This window comes from Musca vetustissima, unplaced genomic scaffold (assembly GCF_032173495.1).
Source record: "Musca vetustissima isolate MV318-11 ecotype Yass unplaced genomic scaffold, APGP_CSIRO_Mvet_v1 utg153081, whole genome shotgun sequence".
NCBI classification, from domain to species: domain Eukaryota; kingdom Metazoa; phylum Arthropoda; class Insecta; order Diptera; family Muscidae; genus Musca; species Musca vetustissima.
The window spans coordinates 1-18436 of NW_026877929.1; the positions used below are offsets into that span (position 1 = coordinate 1).

Below are 18436 nucleotides of genomic sequence, written 5' to 3' on the forward strand. Positions count from 1 at the left end.
CTATGCCAAATTTTATCCAATTCGGATCATAAATGCGACCTGTACTTTGTTTACAATTTAACATGGACAGACAGACGGACGGACGGACATGCATAAATCGACTTAAAAATTGATTCTATGCATATTCTCAAAAGGAACCATGTGTCTATCTCGTTTCCTTTTGCCTGTTACAAACATATGCACAAAGACATAATACCCTGTACCACAGTGTGGTGAAGGGTATATAAAATTACAGCCAATTTGGTTGACAAATGTGCTATATCACGTGCCCTATATAACGAAAATTGCCCCAAAACTTCCTAAAAATACTGACATTTTGGGAGGTATAAAAATCCACTCACACGTGAACGTATTGCCACGTGACGAGCTATCAGCTATTGTGAGCCTATTGGAAACCTATAGCAGTGATAACACATGTCAAAAAGTGGCACTTCAGCACAAAAAAATACGTCAATAAGTCTGAAAGTGTTATACACTCATAAAAAATGTTAGTAAAAAACATAATAATAAAAAAGTAAATGGCTCAAATTCTGCTGAAAAAAAACCTTTGATAAAAAAATTCTAATGACCTATTAAAAAATTATTCCATAAAAATTCAAAAATTTAAAAAAAAATCTAGTGACAATGTAAAAAAATTATTCCATAAAAATTCACACCATAACCTCGAATGGACCCTGGAGAAATTTAAAAATATTCATCACCTCCACCACTAAATTTCAATTTATTTACTAGGCTTGATTTCTCTGAAATATATCACAATTAGAATAGGGTTGGGTATCCAATTCCCTTTACTAAGATATCCCTTATGCTATAATCAACTAATATTTTTCTTTGAGTGTATTGTGTCTGGGAATATGTTTTTGGGGATTTGATGGTATAGGGTATTCGATAGCATATTCTAAGATATTATATAATTTTTCTTTTTTACATACACCAACATCAACTAACATTTTTCTTTGGGTGTATTGTCCCTGGGGCCTTATTTTTACTGATTCAGTGGCATAAGCTATACCAAAATATATTTTATGCTATTTTTGTATTATTTCCTATCAACCACCAAATATCAACTAAAATTTTTCCTTGAGTGTATGATGCATTTTAATGTAAACTAAAGGTTTTTCCCTAATCGCAAGGGAAAAAATCACACAAATAATAACAAATTCTACTGAATAGCTGAGAACATCCCCAAAGCAATCCATTTGCAATTGACACTTGAAAGTTGAAATAGCAAAAACAATAACAATAAGAAAAATAAAAACAAAAACAAATAACAACAATAAAGATAGGAAACTATAAAAACCACATTCCCCAAACAATTAGTTAAACAATTGCCGGCATACCGTTCACCATGAAATATTGGTTAATTTTTAGTTTAATCTGTGGCCTATTGGCTCTCAATGGAGGTAATAAAAAATATTGCATTTTTTTATTTAAAAAAAAAAAAAATAATAAAAAAATATTTTTTTTATTTTTAGCATCTCCCCTACCAGGAGGTGGCGGCGGAGGCGGTGGTGGAGGTGGTGGTCGTGGCTGTAACTGTGAACCCGGAGGTGGTGGAGGAGGCGGCGGCGGAGGAGGGGGTGGTGCTGGTAATGGCCCCGGAGGTGCTGGAGGAGCTGGTGGACCTGATTGTGTTCGACCCTCATGGTTGCCACCATGTCCATAAATTCAAAAAATAAAAACCAATGTTCAGATAATTTTGTAAATAAAATAATTAAGAAAAATTAGAAAAAAAGGTTTTGAAATTTTTCAAAAAAAATATTTTTTGAAATTATCACAAGGCGTGGATTTATTGAAAAAATATTTTTTGTCAAGATGCCAAGGCGTGGATTTATTAAAAATTATTTTTATACCCTACACAACTATGTTGTCAGGGTATTATAGCTTTGTGCAGCCACAAAAGTTTGTAACGCCGCGAAATATTGGTCCTAGACCCGCCTTTAAGTATACCGACCGTCATATCTCGACTAGCTGAGTCGATCTACACATGTGTGTCCGTCCATCCGTCTGTCCATTATAATTTGTAAACACGATACAGGCCACAGTTATGGACCAATCTTCACGAAATTTTGCATGTAGGATGGGTTCTGTCCAATGAAGACCCTTATTGTTTTTGGTAAAGAGGATGAAATGGACCAAATACTTAATTTTTGTCGTTTTTTCTGGTCGCTCTAGAGGCCGCAATTATGGTCCAAACATACTTGAAATGAAATAAACTAAATACTTAATTTTTATCGGTTTTTTTTGTCCGCTCTATGGTCCAAACATCGCGAAATTTTACATGGAGAAGGGAGTCGAGCCAATGAAAAAGCATGCTTGTTTTGATAAAGATCGGTCAATATTTAGCGGGCCAAATGGAACCTGACTTTTGTGTGAAAAATTACAAAATTTGTATTCTATGGCGTATATTTTTGCCCCCGCAGGAAATAGACCCGATAAGTTTATAATATATCCAAGAGGAGAGGATAACCTTTGAATGAATACCGATTATATTGTCGTATGTACTCGGATGTGGGAGTTACACTTAAATATTTACAGGTGCTTACGTATTCAAATATTATTTAGTAAAGCATTAACACACTGCAGGGCGGAAATATAGAGCTGATTGCTTTGATATGTTCCATGACGATCCAAGTATGATCAAGGACATATAATTTTCGGTAATGATCAGATAGTAATATTGGGATGAAATGGACCGACAACTTATTTGTTGTGTTTTTTTTTTTCGATTCGATCTATAGGCCACAATAATAAGCCGAACATCACAACGCAACCCACGGTGAAGGGATTCTGGACAAGTAATTAGAAGGGTTGTACTGAATATTAGTAATATTCGGAAAATGTGTCAGTGTAAGGAAGAGGTGCTGTTGACCTCTAATCGGGCAAGAGGGTGCAACTATCACGAATTACTGCCTGGCTCGTAATAAAAATCCGCAGAAAATTAGAGTTTCGTGGTAGTTATGTAGGGTATCGTATGGTCGGCCCCGTCCGATTATACTGCTCCTCTCACTGGTTTATTGTTATATTTATCCAATTGTTGTGTTTCATGTGACCATGTGAAGGGTGCAGGTATTTCGTTCCAACGTTTTCACGCAAATCCGTTCAACATTTTAAGCTTATCTTTGCTCATAAAATATCAAATTTATTCCTCAACATGTTCCAAAAAAAATTATAAAAATCAGTTACGTACAGAAAATTTGCTCTCACTTCATATGCGAACATTTTCCGCTCAGTTATGAATTTTCTAAATATTTTCATAACAGTGTCGCTACTTGGTGCCGGTATAGCTGATGCTGCTGGTCAGGGAATATTTAGTAATATTTTGGGAAATATTGGTTCCATGTTGGATGGCTTAACATCGACATTAACCCGGCCGCTGCTAACCACAGCTGGGCAATTAAGTACTTCGAAATTATTCAAGGGTATAGTGTCAACAACAACAACAACTGTTATGACAGAGGTAAGATATTCAATAGGGGGTGTTCGTGTGTATATGTGGGAAATTGATAAATGTGTATGTGTGTGTCGTTTTAGATCCCTGTGGCAAGCTCCACTTCGGAGGATGGATTAAGTGAAGATCCAACTTTGGCGGATGGCCAAACTTCAACGCCGCCGACAATCACAGCTGATTCAATTACCCCCGAATCTATAATAAATAATGGGCCAGTAACACCTAACCCCCAAGGGTAAAAATATGTGGGAATTCGGAAAAAAATACAAAAAACATGATTTAAAAAAAATATTTTTTTAATACCTAAAATGGTTGGATTTAATAAAAATTTTTTTCGAAGTAGCCCCCAAGGCGTGGATTTATTAAAAAATAGATTTTGTCAAGTATCTTGAGAAGTTTAATATGAGTACCTGCCTGTTGGCCTACCTCACAGTGGCTGAGCCACAAATGGAAATGCGCCCACCAGCACCGAAGTGCTGTACCAATTGGAGAGCATGCAGAAAGCACACTCTCCCCCTTAAGGTGAGGGGCGAAACCACAAACCCAGCGAAGCTCCTCAGGGGCCACACCAACTGTCAGGCTGGATCGACAGATCCAGGGGCACCTGACATCCGCGCTACGGAAAACCTCCGCTCAGGCTCGAGACCGAAGTCTCTCTCAACTAAAGGTCCGATCGTCTTCAAGAGCCCTACTGAAATCCCACCCCGCCCCTCCATTCGATATACCGATACATGCTAAATCTCTAATGTCATCATAGTAACAGCATTCCGTCAGTATATGCTTCCAGTCCTCAGTCAACCCGCACCCACATAAATCCGTCTGGGACAGGCCTATAGCTTTCTCACCAAGATTTTCCAGTTCAAGGCGACTACCCCTTCAATCATAATGAGCAAGTCATCCGCATATGTACAGACCTTGAAGGAGGCAGCTAGTTCCCGCAACAGAGGATCCATCATGAGATTCCATATACATGGACCACAAATGGAACCCTGTGGGCAACCACGCTGCACATCCCTCCAGACCTAACCATTGGCTCTCACGACACAAACCTTCGTATCCCGGAAATAACTCGCCCAAAGAGAAATCTCCCTACACCCGACCGCTGACAACCTTGTGAGCTCGCTATCCCATAAAAAGAAGTCAAATGCGCTCTTTGAAATTCACAAATATGCCAAAGACATATTTGGAATTTGACCCGCTCAGGCTATCTTGCACATGCCGTCACGCGTCCGCATTACCTCTACCCTCGGTAAAACCGAACTGATACAAGGACGTACATTCGCTGTAGCATTCCTTAAGGCGTGCCACCATAATCCTCTCCAGTACTTTTCCAAGAACTGAAAGAAAACTTATGCCCCGATACGAACGAGGATCACTACTCACCCGATCAAGCGACTTAAGTAACACCACAACTTGGCAACGTACGCGGGAAGTATCCATGAAGAATGCAGCTGGAGAAAATAGACTCGGTGGCTTTCACCATCCTTTCAGTCATATCATCCATACCTGGCAATTTTCTACTTCTAACCCGGCAGATACTGTCCACAACTTCTATACGACCTAAACCCGGAGGCTCCCTCATTTCATCCACAAACGAAGGAAATGATAGAGTCTCCGAATCCGGAAAGAATGTTCCCAACTAAAGCCCTACGCTCTCCCCCCACCCCGAGGTTGTTGTCGCAGAGCTGCTACGCAACCCCGGTCTCCTAGACCCACCACGCCGACACACACGGTATTCTATACCCCATGGGTCACCTCCATTGTCCCGTACAAATCTCCTCAAATTGTCTTCTTTACTCCTAGACAACTCGTCTTTGTACGTACTAACAGCAGCAGGGAACTCGGCATTGGCGCGCCTGGCTCTTTGGAAGCTCCGCCTAAGACGCCTGACTTGCCGCCGCATAGTAGTTAGCTCGCGGGTCCACCACCCCAGTCTTGCAAATAATCAAACTAAAATGGTAAGCTGCCGTCACGTTTATGTCACTCACCCCGGAAGGACCATCAAAGGTATACCGCATAATGCTCCCAGTCCACATCTCGTTCCTTCCAGCCCCTGAAACGCTCAGTTCCCAACGTACGTCCCCTCGGAGTGGCCAAAAACTCAGTGAGGTTGTGGTCACTCACACCCCAGTCTTCGCAAATACTCCAAATAAAATGGTAAGCTGCCGTCACGTCTATGTCACTCACCCCGGAGGTACCATCAAAGGTATACCGATCAGAGAGCTCATTTAAGATCTCGACGTCCCTCGCTAACACCCATTCACTAAGCGCTTCTCCTCGGATGCGTTTGCGATGACTAGATGTTGACCTGGTCATGTTGGAGAACCACAGCGAGGAGGTTGCGTTCGCATCTAGCCCTAGGATTAGCAGACAACTACTCTCGAGGAGTAGTACCCTATCCATATAGCTTAAATTTGGCTCCAAAGGTGAGCTGAATTGGCAGTAGATGCTAGCCAGCAACATCTTCCCTCCCGTCCATTTAACGGACACACACACCCTCAGGATGGCTACTTCTAACCGTACAGTCGACGTCACTGTCAACAACTATTGTAGCAGAGCCACATCCCTCGTCCGGGATCATTTAAGATCTCGACACACCTCGCGCTTCTCCTCGGATGCGTTTCCGATGACTAGATGTTGACCTGGAGAACCACAGCGAGGAGGAGGAGGAGGTCGCGTTTGCGTCTAGCCCTTGGATTAGCGGACAACTATTCTCGAGGAGTAGTACCGTATTCATATACCTTAAATATGGCTCCAAAGGTGAGCTGAATTGGCAGTAGATGCTAGCCAGCAACATCTTCCCTCCCGTCCATTAAACCGTACAGTCGACGTCACTGTCAACAACTATTATAGCAGAGCCACATCGCTCATCCGTAAAGTCTCGCATCCCCCACGGCAAGTAGCCAAGGCGTGGATTTATTAAAAAATATTTTTTGTCAAGTGTTTTTTGTTAAAAAATAGGGGAATTTTTTTCTATAAAAACCTCACCCTTGGTTGCTAACCAGATATATTCGGACCAAGTTGGTCACTTGGGAGAAACCTTATTGATGCACAATGTCCCAGACTTTTAACCTACAAATTATTGCCAATTAGTAACTCGGTCCATGTGTCCTTCTGCCGCTATTGTTGTTGCCGTATTTATCATAGTCTTGCTAATCGAAACAGAAAGGTGTGATTTAAACCTCTACTCTAAATTGTTTAATTTTTTCGCGTGCAGTGCTAATTAAACCACACAAAAAGTATGAAGTCAAAATTGTTTAAACGAATGCAACTCTAATTGATTGAGGCCAAAGATCTCTGAGTTTGAACATAGAAGTGATTGGTTAAAAATTGTTGTTCTTGTTGTTGTCTATAATTATTAACAAAATGTGGAACACGAAAAAAATTATAGGCTTACAAAAAGGTAACCACAATGGGAAGTCAAAAGGTTGTGGATTTTTAAAAAATATTTTTTTCTGAAATCTTTCAACCCTACAGTCGTTACTGTAAGCAATTACAATACAAAACACAAAATAATTAATTCCACTACCCACAATTGTCACAGCGGAGAAAAGTGCAATTAATTATTTCTCTCTCATTAATTATGCATGCAGAGTGATAATAAACAACTAGTCGGTCGTTCTATAAAAAAATTCTAATCTAAAACTAATCTTAGAAAATTGCCACCAAGTTAATTGTCAATACATGTGCGGTATGTGGTCGGAGTTGTATGGCGGCATTTATGGTAATATAAAAATCCATTAACTAGTATTTTTTGTGTGTGTGCTGACTTCTCTCACGTGTCACGTTGCCATTCACATTTGCTGCGAAGCCAACAACTTGAAATGGTAAATGTTGCAGCTCAAGTTTAACATACAACGTCCATAGATAATTTTGTGCAACAAGCGGTAAGTTTTTTTAATGTTGCAAGCTATTGCAACAGATTTTTGCACAAGAACAACATTCACATAATGATCATGCATGTTTGATTGCAACACACAATGCTGCTGCAGCAATGTGATATGGGGAAATAAATTGCAGACTAGGAAACAAGTTCAAAGTTGATCTAACAGGTTGGGTGGTAGTTAGAGGCTTTTTGGGGGACACTACAAGTAAATTTAGCTAAGATAAATTTAAAATTTCCCAAAAAACCCTAATTCAGCTAAGCTGAATTGCAAATTTCCTACAGAAACCTAAATTCAGCTGAGCTGAATTGAAGATTTCCTACAGAAACCTAAATTCAGCTGAGCTGAATTGAAGATTTCCTACAGAAACCTCAATTCAGCTAAGCTTAATTGAAGATTTTCTATAGAAAACCTAATTCAGCTAAGCTGAATTGAAGATTTCCAAGAGAAACCTAAATTCAGCTAAGCTTAATTGAAGATTTTCTATAGAAAACCTAATTCAGCTAAGCTGAATTGAAGATTTTCTATAGAAAACCTAATTCAGCTAAGCTGAATTGAAGATTTTCTATAGAAAACCTAATTCAGCTAAGCTGAATTGAAGATTTTCTATAGAAAACCTAATTCAGCTGGGGCTGAATTGAAGATTTTCTATAGAAAACCTAATTCAGCTGGGGCTGAATTGAAGATTTTCTATAGAAAACCTAATTCAGCTGGGGCTGAATTGAAGATTTTCTATAGAAAACCTAATTCAGCTGGGGCTGAATTGAAGATTTTCTATAGAAAACCTAATTCAGCTGGGGCTGAATTGAAGATTTTCTATAGAAAACCTAATTCAGCTGGGGCTGAATTGAAGATTTTCTATAGAAAACCTAATTCAGCTGGGGCTGAATTGAAGATTTTCTATAGAAAACCTAATTCAGCTGGGGCTGAATTGAAGATTTTCTATAGAAAACCTAATTCAGCTGGGGCTGAATTGAAGATTTTCTATAGAAAACCTAATTCAGCTGGGGCTGAATTGAAGATGTTCTATAGAAAACCTAATTCAGCTGGGGCTGAATTGAAGATTTTCTATAGAAAACCTAATTCAGCTGGGGCTGAATTGAAGATTTTCTATAGAAAACCTAATTCAGCTGGTGCTGAATTGAAGATTTTCTATAGAAAACCTAATTCAGCTGGGCTGAATTGAAGATTTCCTAAAGAAACCCTAATTCAGCTGGGCTGAATTGAAGATTATCTATAGAAAACCTAATTCAGCTGGGCTGAATTAAAGATTTTCTGTAGAAAACCTAATTCAGCTGGGCTGAATTGAAGATTTTCTATTAAAAACCTCATTCAGCTTTGCTGAATTGAAGATTTTCTATAGAAAACCTCATTCAGCTTGGCTGAATTGAAGATTTTCTAAAGAAAACCTAATTCAGCTGATCTGAATTATAGATTTACGAGCGAAAAATTAAATAAGCCGATCATAATTAAAGATATCCAATAAGAATTCTTATATAGCTTAGCTGAATAAATGTTTTCGTTTGAGAAACCCCATTCAGCTAGGCTAAATTAAGCCATCCTGATTTCATTCTGAAGATAAATTCACACCAAGTGTCCCAATTAACAGGAGGCTTGTCACATTCTGGAATTTGCTTCCGTGGTCACAGCCATTCTCCATCTGCTAGAACCGGTTCGCTTACGAGTAGCAACGTCTAGTGATCGTAATTCTTTTTATAGATTCCGCCAAGGCAACTGTATCGTAAATTACGAACAAATTAACAGTATTATTGCCAACATTATGTTGTCTAAGCCATTAAGCCGGGCTTTATGTGTCTCATGATGTTAATCAAGCCGTCAATGCTGATGAAATGATGTTGCATTCTCTAGACGTAGGTTCGCTAACTACCGGTTACATACCGGTTAGAAGAAACAAAAAATACAACTATTTACGATTGCGATTTGTAAAGGTGGCTGCGGTGTATTTCACAACCACAGCAATAACAGACGTGGCAGTGAACAGCATAAAGGCGTAACATTAACTGAAGTGAGAACATTCAGATGTCGAATGAGGGATGCCATATTGATGTCTGACTTCAGCAGATCTGTTTGGTTGGAAACATTAAATCGGACGATATATTTATATAGGGCTAACTTTGAACTGATTTTCACGAAACTTAGCACACACCATTCTAGGCTTAATTCAGTACACTGTGCCGAATTTCCTGCAAATCGAAAGATATTTAGGGACTTTGGTGCACCATTTATCTTAAATCGGACGAAAGTATATATGGGATCTATATCAAAATCTCAACCGATTTTCACGAAACTTAGCACAAATCATTCTGGACCTAATTCATAACGCTGTGCCATATTTCGTGGATATAGGGACATTGGTGCACCATTTTCATTAAATCAGACGAAAATTTATAAAGGAAGTTATATCTAAGTCTGAACCGATTTTCAGGAAACTTAGCACACATCATTCTAGGCTTAAGATATTAAGAGACGTTGGTACACCATTTACCTTAAATCGGACGAAAATATATATGGGAGCTATATAATATATATGGGAGCTATATCTATATCTATATATGGGAGCTATATCTAATCTGAACCGATTTTCTCGAAATTTGGCACACATCATTCTAGACCTAATTCAGTAGGCTATACCAAATTTCGTGCAAATCGAAAGATATTTAGGGACTTTGGTGCACCATTTACATTAAATCGGACGAAACTATATATGGGCGAAAAAATATATGGGAGCTTTATCTAAATCTGAACCGATTTTCACGAAACTTAACACACATCATTCTGGACCTAATTCATTACGCTGTACCAAATTTCGTGCAAATCGAAGGATATATAGGGACTTTGGTGCACCATTTACATTAAATCGGACGAAAATATACATGGGAGCTATATCTAAATTTGAACCGATTTTCATGAAATTTAGCACACATCATTCTAGGCTTAATTAAGTTCGTTGCGCTAAATTTCGTGCAAATCGACATATATATAGGTACTTTGGTGCACCATTTACCTTAAATCGGACGAACATATATATGGGAGCTATATCTTAATCTGAACCGATTTTCACGAAACTTAGCACACATCATTCTGGACCTAATGCATTACGCTGTACCAAATTTCGTGCAAATCATGACATATTTAGGGACTTTGGTGCACCATTTACCTTAAATCGGACGAAAATATATAGGGGAGCTATATCTAAATCTGAACCGATTTTCACGAAACTTAACACACATCATTCTGGACCTAATTCATTACGCTGTGCCAAATTTCGTGCAAATCGAAGGATATATAGGGACTTTGGTGCACCATTTACATTAAATCGGACGGAAATATATATGGTAGCTATAACTAAATCTGAACCGATTTTCAGGAAACTTAACACACATCATTCTAGACCTAATTCATAACGCTGTGCCAAATTTCGTGCAAATTGAAAGATATATAGGGGCTTTGGTGCACCATTTTCATTAAATCGGAGGAAAATATATATATGGGAGCTATATCTAAATCTGAACCGATTTTCACGAAACTTAGCACACATCATTCTAGACCTAATTCATAACGCTGTGCCAAATTTCGTGCAAATCGAAGGATATATAGGGACATTGGTGCGCCATTTACATTAAATCGGTCGAAAATATATATGGGAGCTATATCTAAATCGGAACAAATTTTCACGAAACTTGGCACACATCATTCTAGGCTTAATTGAGTGCGCTATGCCGAATTTCCTGCAAATCGAAAGATAAATAGGGACTTTGGTGCACTATTTACCTAACGAAAATATATATGTGAGCTATATCTAAATCTGAACTGATTTTTCCCAATTTCAATAGAATTCGCCCTTGGGCCAAATAAGTGGCCTATGCTAGATTTCATCCAAATCGGATTATAAATGCGACATGTACTTTGCTAAAAATACATGGACGGACGGACAGACGGACATGCATAAATCGACTCAGAAAGTGATTCTATGCATACTCTCAAAAGGAACCATGGGTCTATCTCGTTTCCTTTTGCCTGTTACAAACATATGCACTAAGACATAATACCCTGTACCACAGTGTGGTGAAGGGTATAATTAGGTTTCGATCCATTTCATCACCTAAATATTAACCGATCTTTACCAAAATCAAAAGGGGCCTTCATTGGCCAGAACGGTCCTACATACAAAATTTCGTTAAGATTGGTGCATAACTGTGGCCTGTATCATGGTTACAATAATTATAATGGACAGACGGACGGACGGACACACATGTCTAGATCGACTCAGCTAGTCGAGATATGACACTTGATATACTTAAAGTTGGGTCTAGGACATATATTTCGCGGTGTTACAAACTCTTGGCGCTGCACAAAGCTATAATACCCTGACATCATAGTTGTGAAGGGTATAAAAATTTACGACCCTTTGGCCTCCCATAATGCCTACCTTTTGTAAGCCTATAATTTTTTCGTGTTCTACATTTTATTAATAATTAAAAACAACAACAACAAGAATTTTTAACCAATCACTTATATGGCAGAAGGGCACATGGACTTGCAGGTTAAAAGTCTGTGATAATGTGAATCAATAAAGGTTCTCCAACTTGATGCGAATATTACTGGTTAGGAATTACTAGAGGTGAGGCCTTACAAAATATTTTTTAATAAATCCACTCCTTGGGGGTTACATCGAAAAATTTGTATGTTAACCACCCTTGCCTTGTGGGTATTATATTTTAACTTCTTTTGGATTTTTTCATAATTTCCTCCGAATATTTATTCTCGCATATTTTAACCTTCCGGGTTAGGTGTTACTGGCCCATTATTTATCAACGTTGTCGATTCGGTGGTAATGGAATCAGCTGTGGTTGTCGGCGGCGTCGAAGTTTGGCCATCCGCCAAATTTTGTCCTTCACATAATCCATCCTTCGAAGTTGAGCTCTTCAGAGGATTCTATAAAGAGAACACACACACATATTTATCAACTTCACACATACACACAGGAACACCCTCTTACACCCCTTTTTGATATCTTACCTCTATTATAACAGTTGTTCTTGTTGTTGTTGACACTATTCCCGTAATAATTTTCGAATTACTTAAATAGCCAGCTGCGGTTAGCAGTGGCCGGGATATTGTCGATATAAGGACATCCACCACGAACAAAATATTTCTCAAAGTAGCAGTGAATATTACGTGACCAGCAGCATCCGCTATACCGACACTAAGTATCAACACTATTATGAAAATATTTCGAAAATTCATAACTGAGCGGAAAATGTTCGCAAATGAAGTGAGGGCAATTTTTTTTGAAGGTAAATGATTTTTATAACATTTTACGGAACATGTTGAGGAATAAGTTTGATATTTTATGAGCAGCGTAGCAACGATAAGGCTAATATTTTTTTGAAAGGTTTTGTGTGAAAACGATGGAACGGAATACCTGCACCCTTTATGTGGACATATGAAATACTACGATTGGATAAACATAGCATTAAAAAATCCAGCTCCCAAAAAATATTATTTAAACAAATGAGCGGAGCAGTAGTATAGTCGGACGGAACCGACCATACGATACCCTACACAACTACCACGGAACTCCATCTTTCTGTTGACGTTTATTTCGAGCCTGGGCAATATTTCGTGCTCTCTTTTGACTGATTAGAGATCAAGAGCACCTCTTCCTTACATTGACTTTTTTTCCGAATATTCCCAATATTCAGTACAGCCCTGGTAATTACTTATCCAGATTCCCTGCACCTTGGGTTGTGTTGTGTTGTTCGGCTTGTGGCCTATAAATCGACTCGAAAATACAAAAAAATATGTTTTCGGTCCACTTCATCCCAATTTTTTTTTATGTGAACATCACCGAAAATTATAGGCGTTGTCCTTGACCATATCTGGGACCTCATGGAAAATGTCAAAGCGATCAGCGCTATGTTTCCGCCCTCCAGTGTGGTAATGGGTTACTAAATAATATCTCAGTACGTAAGCACCCGTAAATATTTAAGTGTAACTCCCATATCCGAGTACATACGACAATATAATTGGTATCAATGTAAAGGTCAATCGCTCCTCTTGGATATACCGTCAACTTCTCGGGCTTGTGTCCTGCAGGGGTAAATATATATGCCATAGAATACAAAATTTGTCATTCTTCACACAAAGGTAGGGGTCCATTTGACACGCTACATATTGACAGATATTTATCAAAACAGTCATGTTTATTCTTTGGCCCGATCCCCTCCTCCATGTAAAAATTCGCGATGTTCGGACCATAATTGCGGCCTCTGGAGCGACCATAAAATCAGATAAAAATGAAGTTGTTGGTCCTTTTCATCCCCTAAATATTATCCGATAGGGATCTTCATTGGCCAGAACCCATCCTACATGCCGCTCGCAATGTTCGACACATTATATCGATGTCATCGGCATAGGCGAGTAACATGTGTTGTTTGATGTACAGAGTGCCATTTCTGTTCACTTTTGCCTCTCATATGACCTTTTCCAGCAGGATGTTAAAAAGGTCACCTTGTCTGAATCCTCGTTCGGTATTAAAGGGCTCCGAGTGATTCTTTCCGACTTTAACTGATGATCTTGTGTCAGTTAAAGATACCCTGCATAGCCTTACTAATTTTGCAGGAATATCAAACGCAGACATGGCTTTATACACCTCTGAACAGATAGGGCTGTCGAATGTGGCTTTATAGTCGACGAATAGGTGGAGTGTGTCGATGTGTTTGTCGTGCGTCTTTTCCAGGATTTGGCGCAGAGCGAAAATCTAGTCAATGGTGGATTTGCCAGGTCTGAAGCTGCATTAGCCGGTATGGTCCAATAATGTCATTAACCATTGGCTTCAGTCGTTCACATAGTACGCTGGACAGTACTTTATATGCGATGGGAACTAGACTTATTCCTCTATAGTTGGCACATATCGTCTTGTCTCCTTATTTGTGCACGGGACACAGGATGCTGAGGTTCCAATCATTAGGCATGTATTCTTCTAGCCAAATTTTACTAATCAGCTGGTGTATGCTCCTTACCAGCATCTGACCACAAGTCTTGAATAGTTCGGCTTGTAACCCATCGGCACCTGCTGCTTTATTATTCTTCAGCCGATTGATTGCTATTCTGACCTCATCTTGCCTAGGTGGTATACACTCTATACCATCATCTCTTCTTGGTTCTGGGGTATCCTTTTCACCGCTACCATTTTTATACCAGAAGTTTTTCACAATGCTCCTTCCAGATCCTCAGAACGATGTCTATATCTGTCACCAGGTTCCCTTCTTCATCTCTACAGGAGGATGTGCCTGCACCAAAGCCTTCGCTTTGGTTTTTTACTCGTTGGTAAAATTTCCGGACTTCATTGTGACTCCTATACATCTCGATTTACTCACGCTAACGTTGTTCTTGTTCTTTCTTCTTTTTTCGGAAAATACGTTTCTCCTCTCTCCTTTTCTCCCGATAATTCTCCATCACATTATGTGTTGCTACTGTCTGCAGGGTTGCCCTATACGCTGCGTTTTTCACATCAGTAGCATTACGACACTCCTGATCGTACCACCGATTTCTTGATGGTGGTCTTTGGTACTCAAGTGTTGCTTTTGCTGCAGTTTGTAGGGAGTGGACAATTCTTTGCCATTGTGCTTCTATACTATTATCGGGACAAGAAGTGCTTTCATCAAGCAGGTGGGTAAGTTGAGCGGAGCAGGCCTCGGCTACCTGTTGTGTTTGCAGTTTTCCGACGTGGAGTTTCCGTGTTGTGTTACATCGCACCTTTGCTGCAACATTAAGACGAGTGCGAACCTTGGCTGCTACAAGGTAGTGATCCGAATCGATATTCGCTCCTCGGATCGACAGAACGTCTAATACACTGGATGAATGCCTTCCGTCTATTACAACATGATCAATTTGATTTCTCGTTGCTTGATCAGGAGAAATCCAGGTGGCTTTGTGTATATCGAGATGTTTGAATCTGATGCTCCTCGCTACCATGTTTTTTTGCTGCCGCGAAGTCAATCAACCTCATGCCGTTGTCGGATGTTTCTTTATGAAGGCTGAATTTTCCGATGGTGGGGCCAAAGATATTTTCGCTTCAGATTTTCTTACGCCCGTCCCTTTCCATCGCATTTCCTGTAAGGCAATAATATCGGCTTTATACTTCTTGGGTACATCCGCCAAAGTGAGAACTGCGCCTGTTCTATACATCATGCGCACATTTCAAGTGCAGATTCATAGATCGTGGTCCTTTATACGTTTGCGGGGGTCGTCAACATTAGGGGGGTTTGGTTTTATTTTTCATAGTAGGAGGGGGTTTCCGAGTGTGGGCAACTAACCCGACGCGTCAACCCCATTTTTTATAGTTATTATGGGTGAACTCGCGGCACATATCAGTTCACTATTTCAACGGGTGATGCAAATAGCCCAGGTGACCCCGCGGGGAGGTCAGTGTCCACAATTGAGATGAAAGAGGGACCAAGATAAGCCTGGACTTCGCCATGTTAAAGCCAATCAGAGCCGTTGCTTGGTGTCTATCATCCCCTAGGCCACGCCTATTATACGTAGCCAAACATTTTTTTTTAAATTATTTTAAAAAATTTCCCCTCTCTTCCATTCCCCTCCCTCGTCAAAATTTGTTCGAAATACAATAAACAAACCTATCAATCCATCCAGTTTTAATTAAAACTCCAACATTCATTCATTCATACATTCCGTCCAACTTGTCTAGAGGAACCGGCTGATTTTGAAATACGACAACAACAACAACCGCTACAAAAAACTTGTTCATTGTTGTTGTTCTCTCACAACAACAACAACAAAACAGTTGTTGTTTTTTAAGTCATGAAACCAAAAACAAAAAAATACGGTAATAAAAACAAAGCCCCCATATAGAACTAAACCTGGTTGACTACCGAACGGTGATGGTTGCCACCTTGTTTGGTGGCCACTTGCACGCACATGGCTGGATGAGGTGTCTCTCGCTGGCTGATGATGACCTAGAAATGTTAACTGGTTGGATAGATAGATTTGTTGTGGTTTCCTGTTCGCAAACATGCCACCAATTTGGAAAGAGTAATTACATTGATAAAAGCGCATTTTTAGGTCAAGGTTAAGTTGGGATGGGTGATGCGGCCTTCTGAGGAATTTCGTGGTGGTGGCATGTGGCAAGGAGTGGAGGCAAGGAATGGATGTGGCAGATAATTAAATACCGATTGGGAATGTTGACGTGACATCGATGAAGAATTTTACTACAGATGTTCTGTTTTCCCAAATTTTTGTTCATACATTTTTTCGATAACCGGATATTTGGAACCGGTTACCCATATGGGTTTAACGATATTAGACAATTTTTTCGATTTAAATTTGTCTGTAACCATGTGCTAAATAAGTTATTACATTATTTATTACACGTAGGTTCATTTTATTCGAATAATGTGTGGTTTAGAACCGGTTACTTAAAATGTTATAATCGCAAATGTTACATTTTATATCATTTTTTGATTTGCCTTTATTCCCCTTTATAAATGCAAATTGAAAAAATATATTTCACACAAATTTTTTTCAATAATCAAATAATTTTGAACCGGTTACTCATGTAACCTATGCAGGATTTAACGGCAGTAGACAGATTTTGGCATCCAAATTTTGTCTGTATCTATGTGCTAAATAAGTTATTACATTATTTATTACACTTAGGTTCATTTTATTCGAATAATGTGTGGTTTAGAACCGGTTACTTAAAATGTTATCATCGCAAATGTTACATTTTATATCATTTTTTGCTTTGCCTTTATTCCCCTTTTTAAATGCAAATTGAAAAAAATATATTTCACAGAATTTTTGTTTTATAATCGACTAATTTTGAACCGGTTACTCATGTAACCTACGCGGGTTTTAACGGCAGTAGGCAGATTTTTGGATTCAAATTTGACTGTAACCATGTGCTAAATAAATAATTGCATAATTTATTAATATTCAGTTGATTTTATTCGAATAATTTATGTATTATAACCGGTTACTTATATTTTTATAATGGCTTAATGGATTATTTTATATCATGTTTGTACATGTCTTTTTTCCTGTTATATATGTAAATTGAAAAAATGTAGTTCACACAAATTTGTTTCAAATTTCGAACAATTTTGAACCGGTTACTCATGTAACTTATGCGGGTTTAACTATAAAAGACAGATATTGGGATAGACATTTTGCCTGTATCTACGTGTTAAATAAATTATTGCATAGTTTATTAATATTAAGTTGATTATATTCGAATAATTTATGTTTTGGAACCGGTTACTTATATTTTTATAATTGCTAAATGGATTATTTGATACCATTTGTGAACTTGTCGTTATTCCGGTTATATATGCAAATTAAAAAAAATATTTATTTCACACAATTTTTGTTTAATAATCGAAGAATTTTGAACCGGTTACTCATGTAACTTATGCGGGTTTAACGATAAAAGACAGATTTTGGGATCGAAATTTTGCCTGTATCTATGTGATAAATAAATTATTGCATAATTTATTGCAATTTAGTTGATTTTATTCGAATAATTCATGTTTTAGAACCGGTTACTTAAATTGTTTTTTCGTCGTAAAATTTGTTAGATATGCAGATTGAAACAAATATAGTTAACTAAATTTTTTTTCAATAATCGAATAATTTTGAACCGGTTACTCATGTAACTGATGCGGGTTTAACGACAAAAGACATATTTTGGGATCCAAATTTTGTCTGTATCTATGTGCTAAATTAGGCATTGTATAATTTATTGCAATTCAGTTGATTTTATTCGAATAATTCATGTTTTGGAACCGGTTACTTATATTAGTGACATCGTAAAATGCAGTATTTTATGATATTTTTAAATGTGAATTTATTGCTCATTACATTTGTAGTTTCATAAAAAATATTTCCCTCGTTTTTTTTCAATAAACGAATAATTTCGAACCGGTTACTCAATTAGCTAAAACGGAATTTAACATATTTTCGCCCAAAAAAAGTATCCATTTCCATGTACCAAATACATTATCATACAATTTATTTGAATTTACCATTTATATTCGAATTATTCGTGTTTTTGAAC

General features: G+C 38.3%; 1 protein-coding gene across 1 annotated transcript; it reads left to right on the plus strand.

Annotated features, from left to right (window-relative positions):
* The first annotated feature begins 1348 nt into the window (after positions 1-1348).
* LOC133322633 (rRNA 2'-O-methyltransferase fibrillarin-like) lies at positions 1349-1666 on the plus strand. Its single transcript, XM_061531597.1, has 2 exons — positions 1349-1403; positions 1476-1666. Exons 1-2 carry the CDS (start codon positions 1349-1351, stop codon positions 1664-1666), a joined length of 246 nt encoding a protein of 81 aa, XP_061387581.1.
* Positions 1667-18436: the final 16770 nt, after the last annotated feature.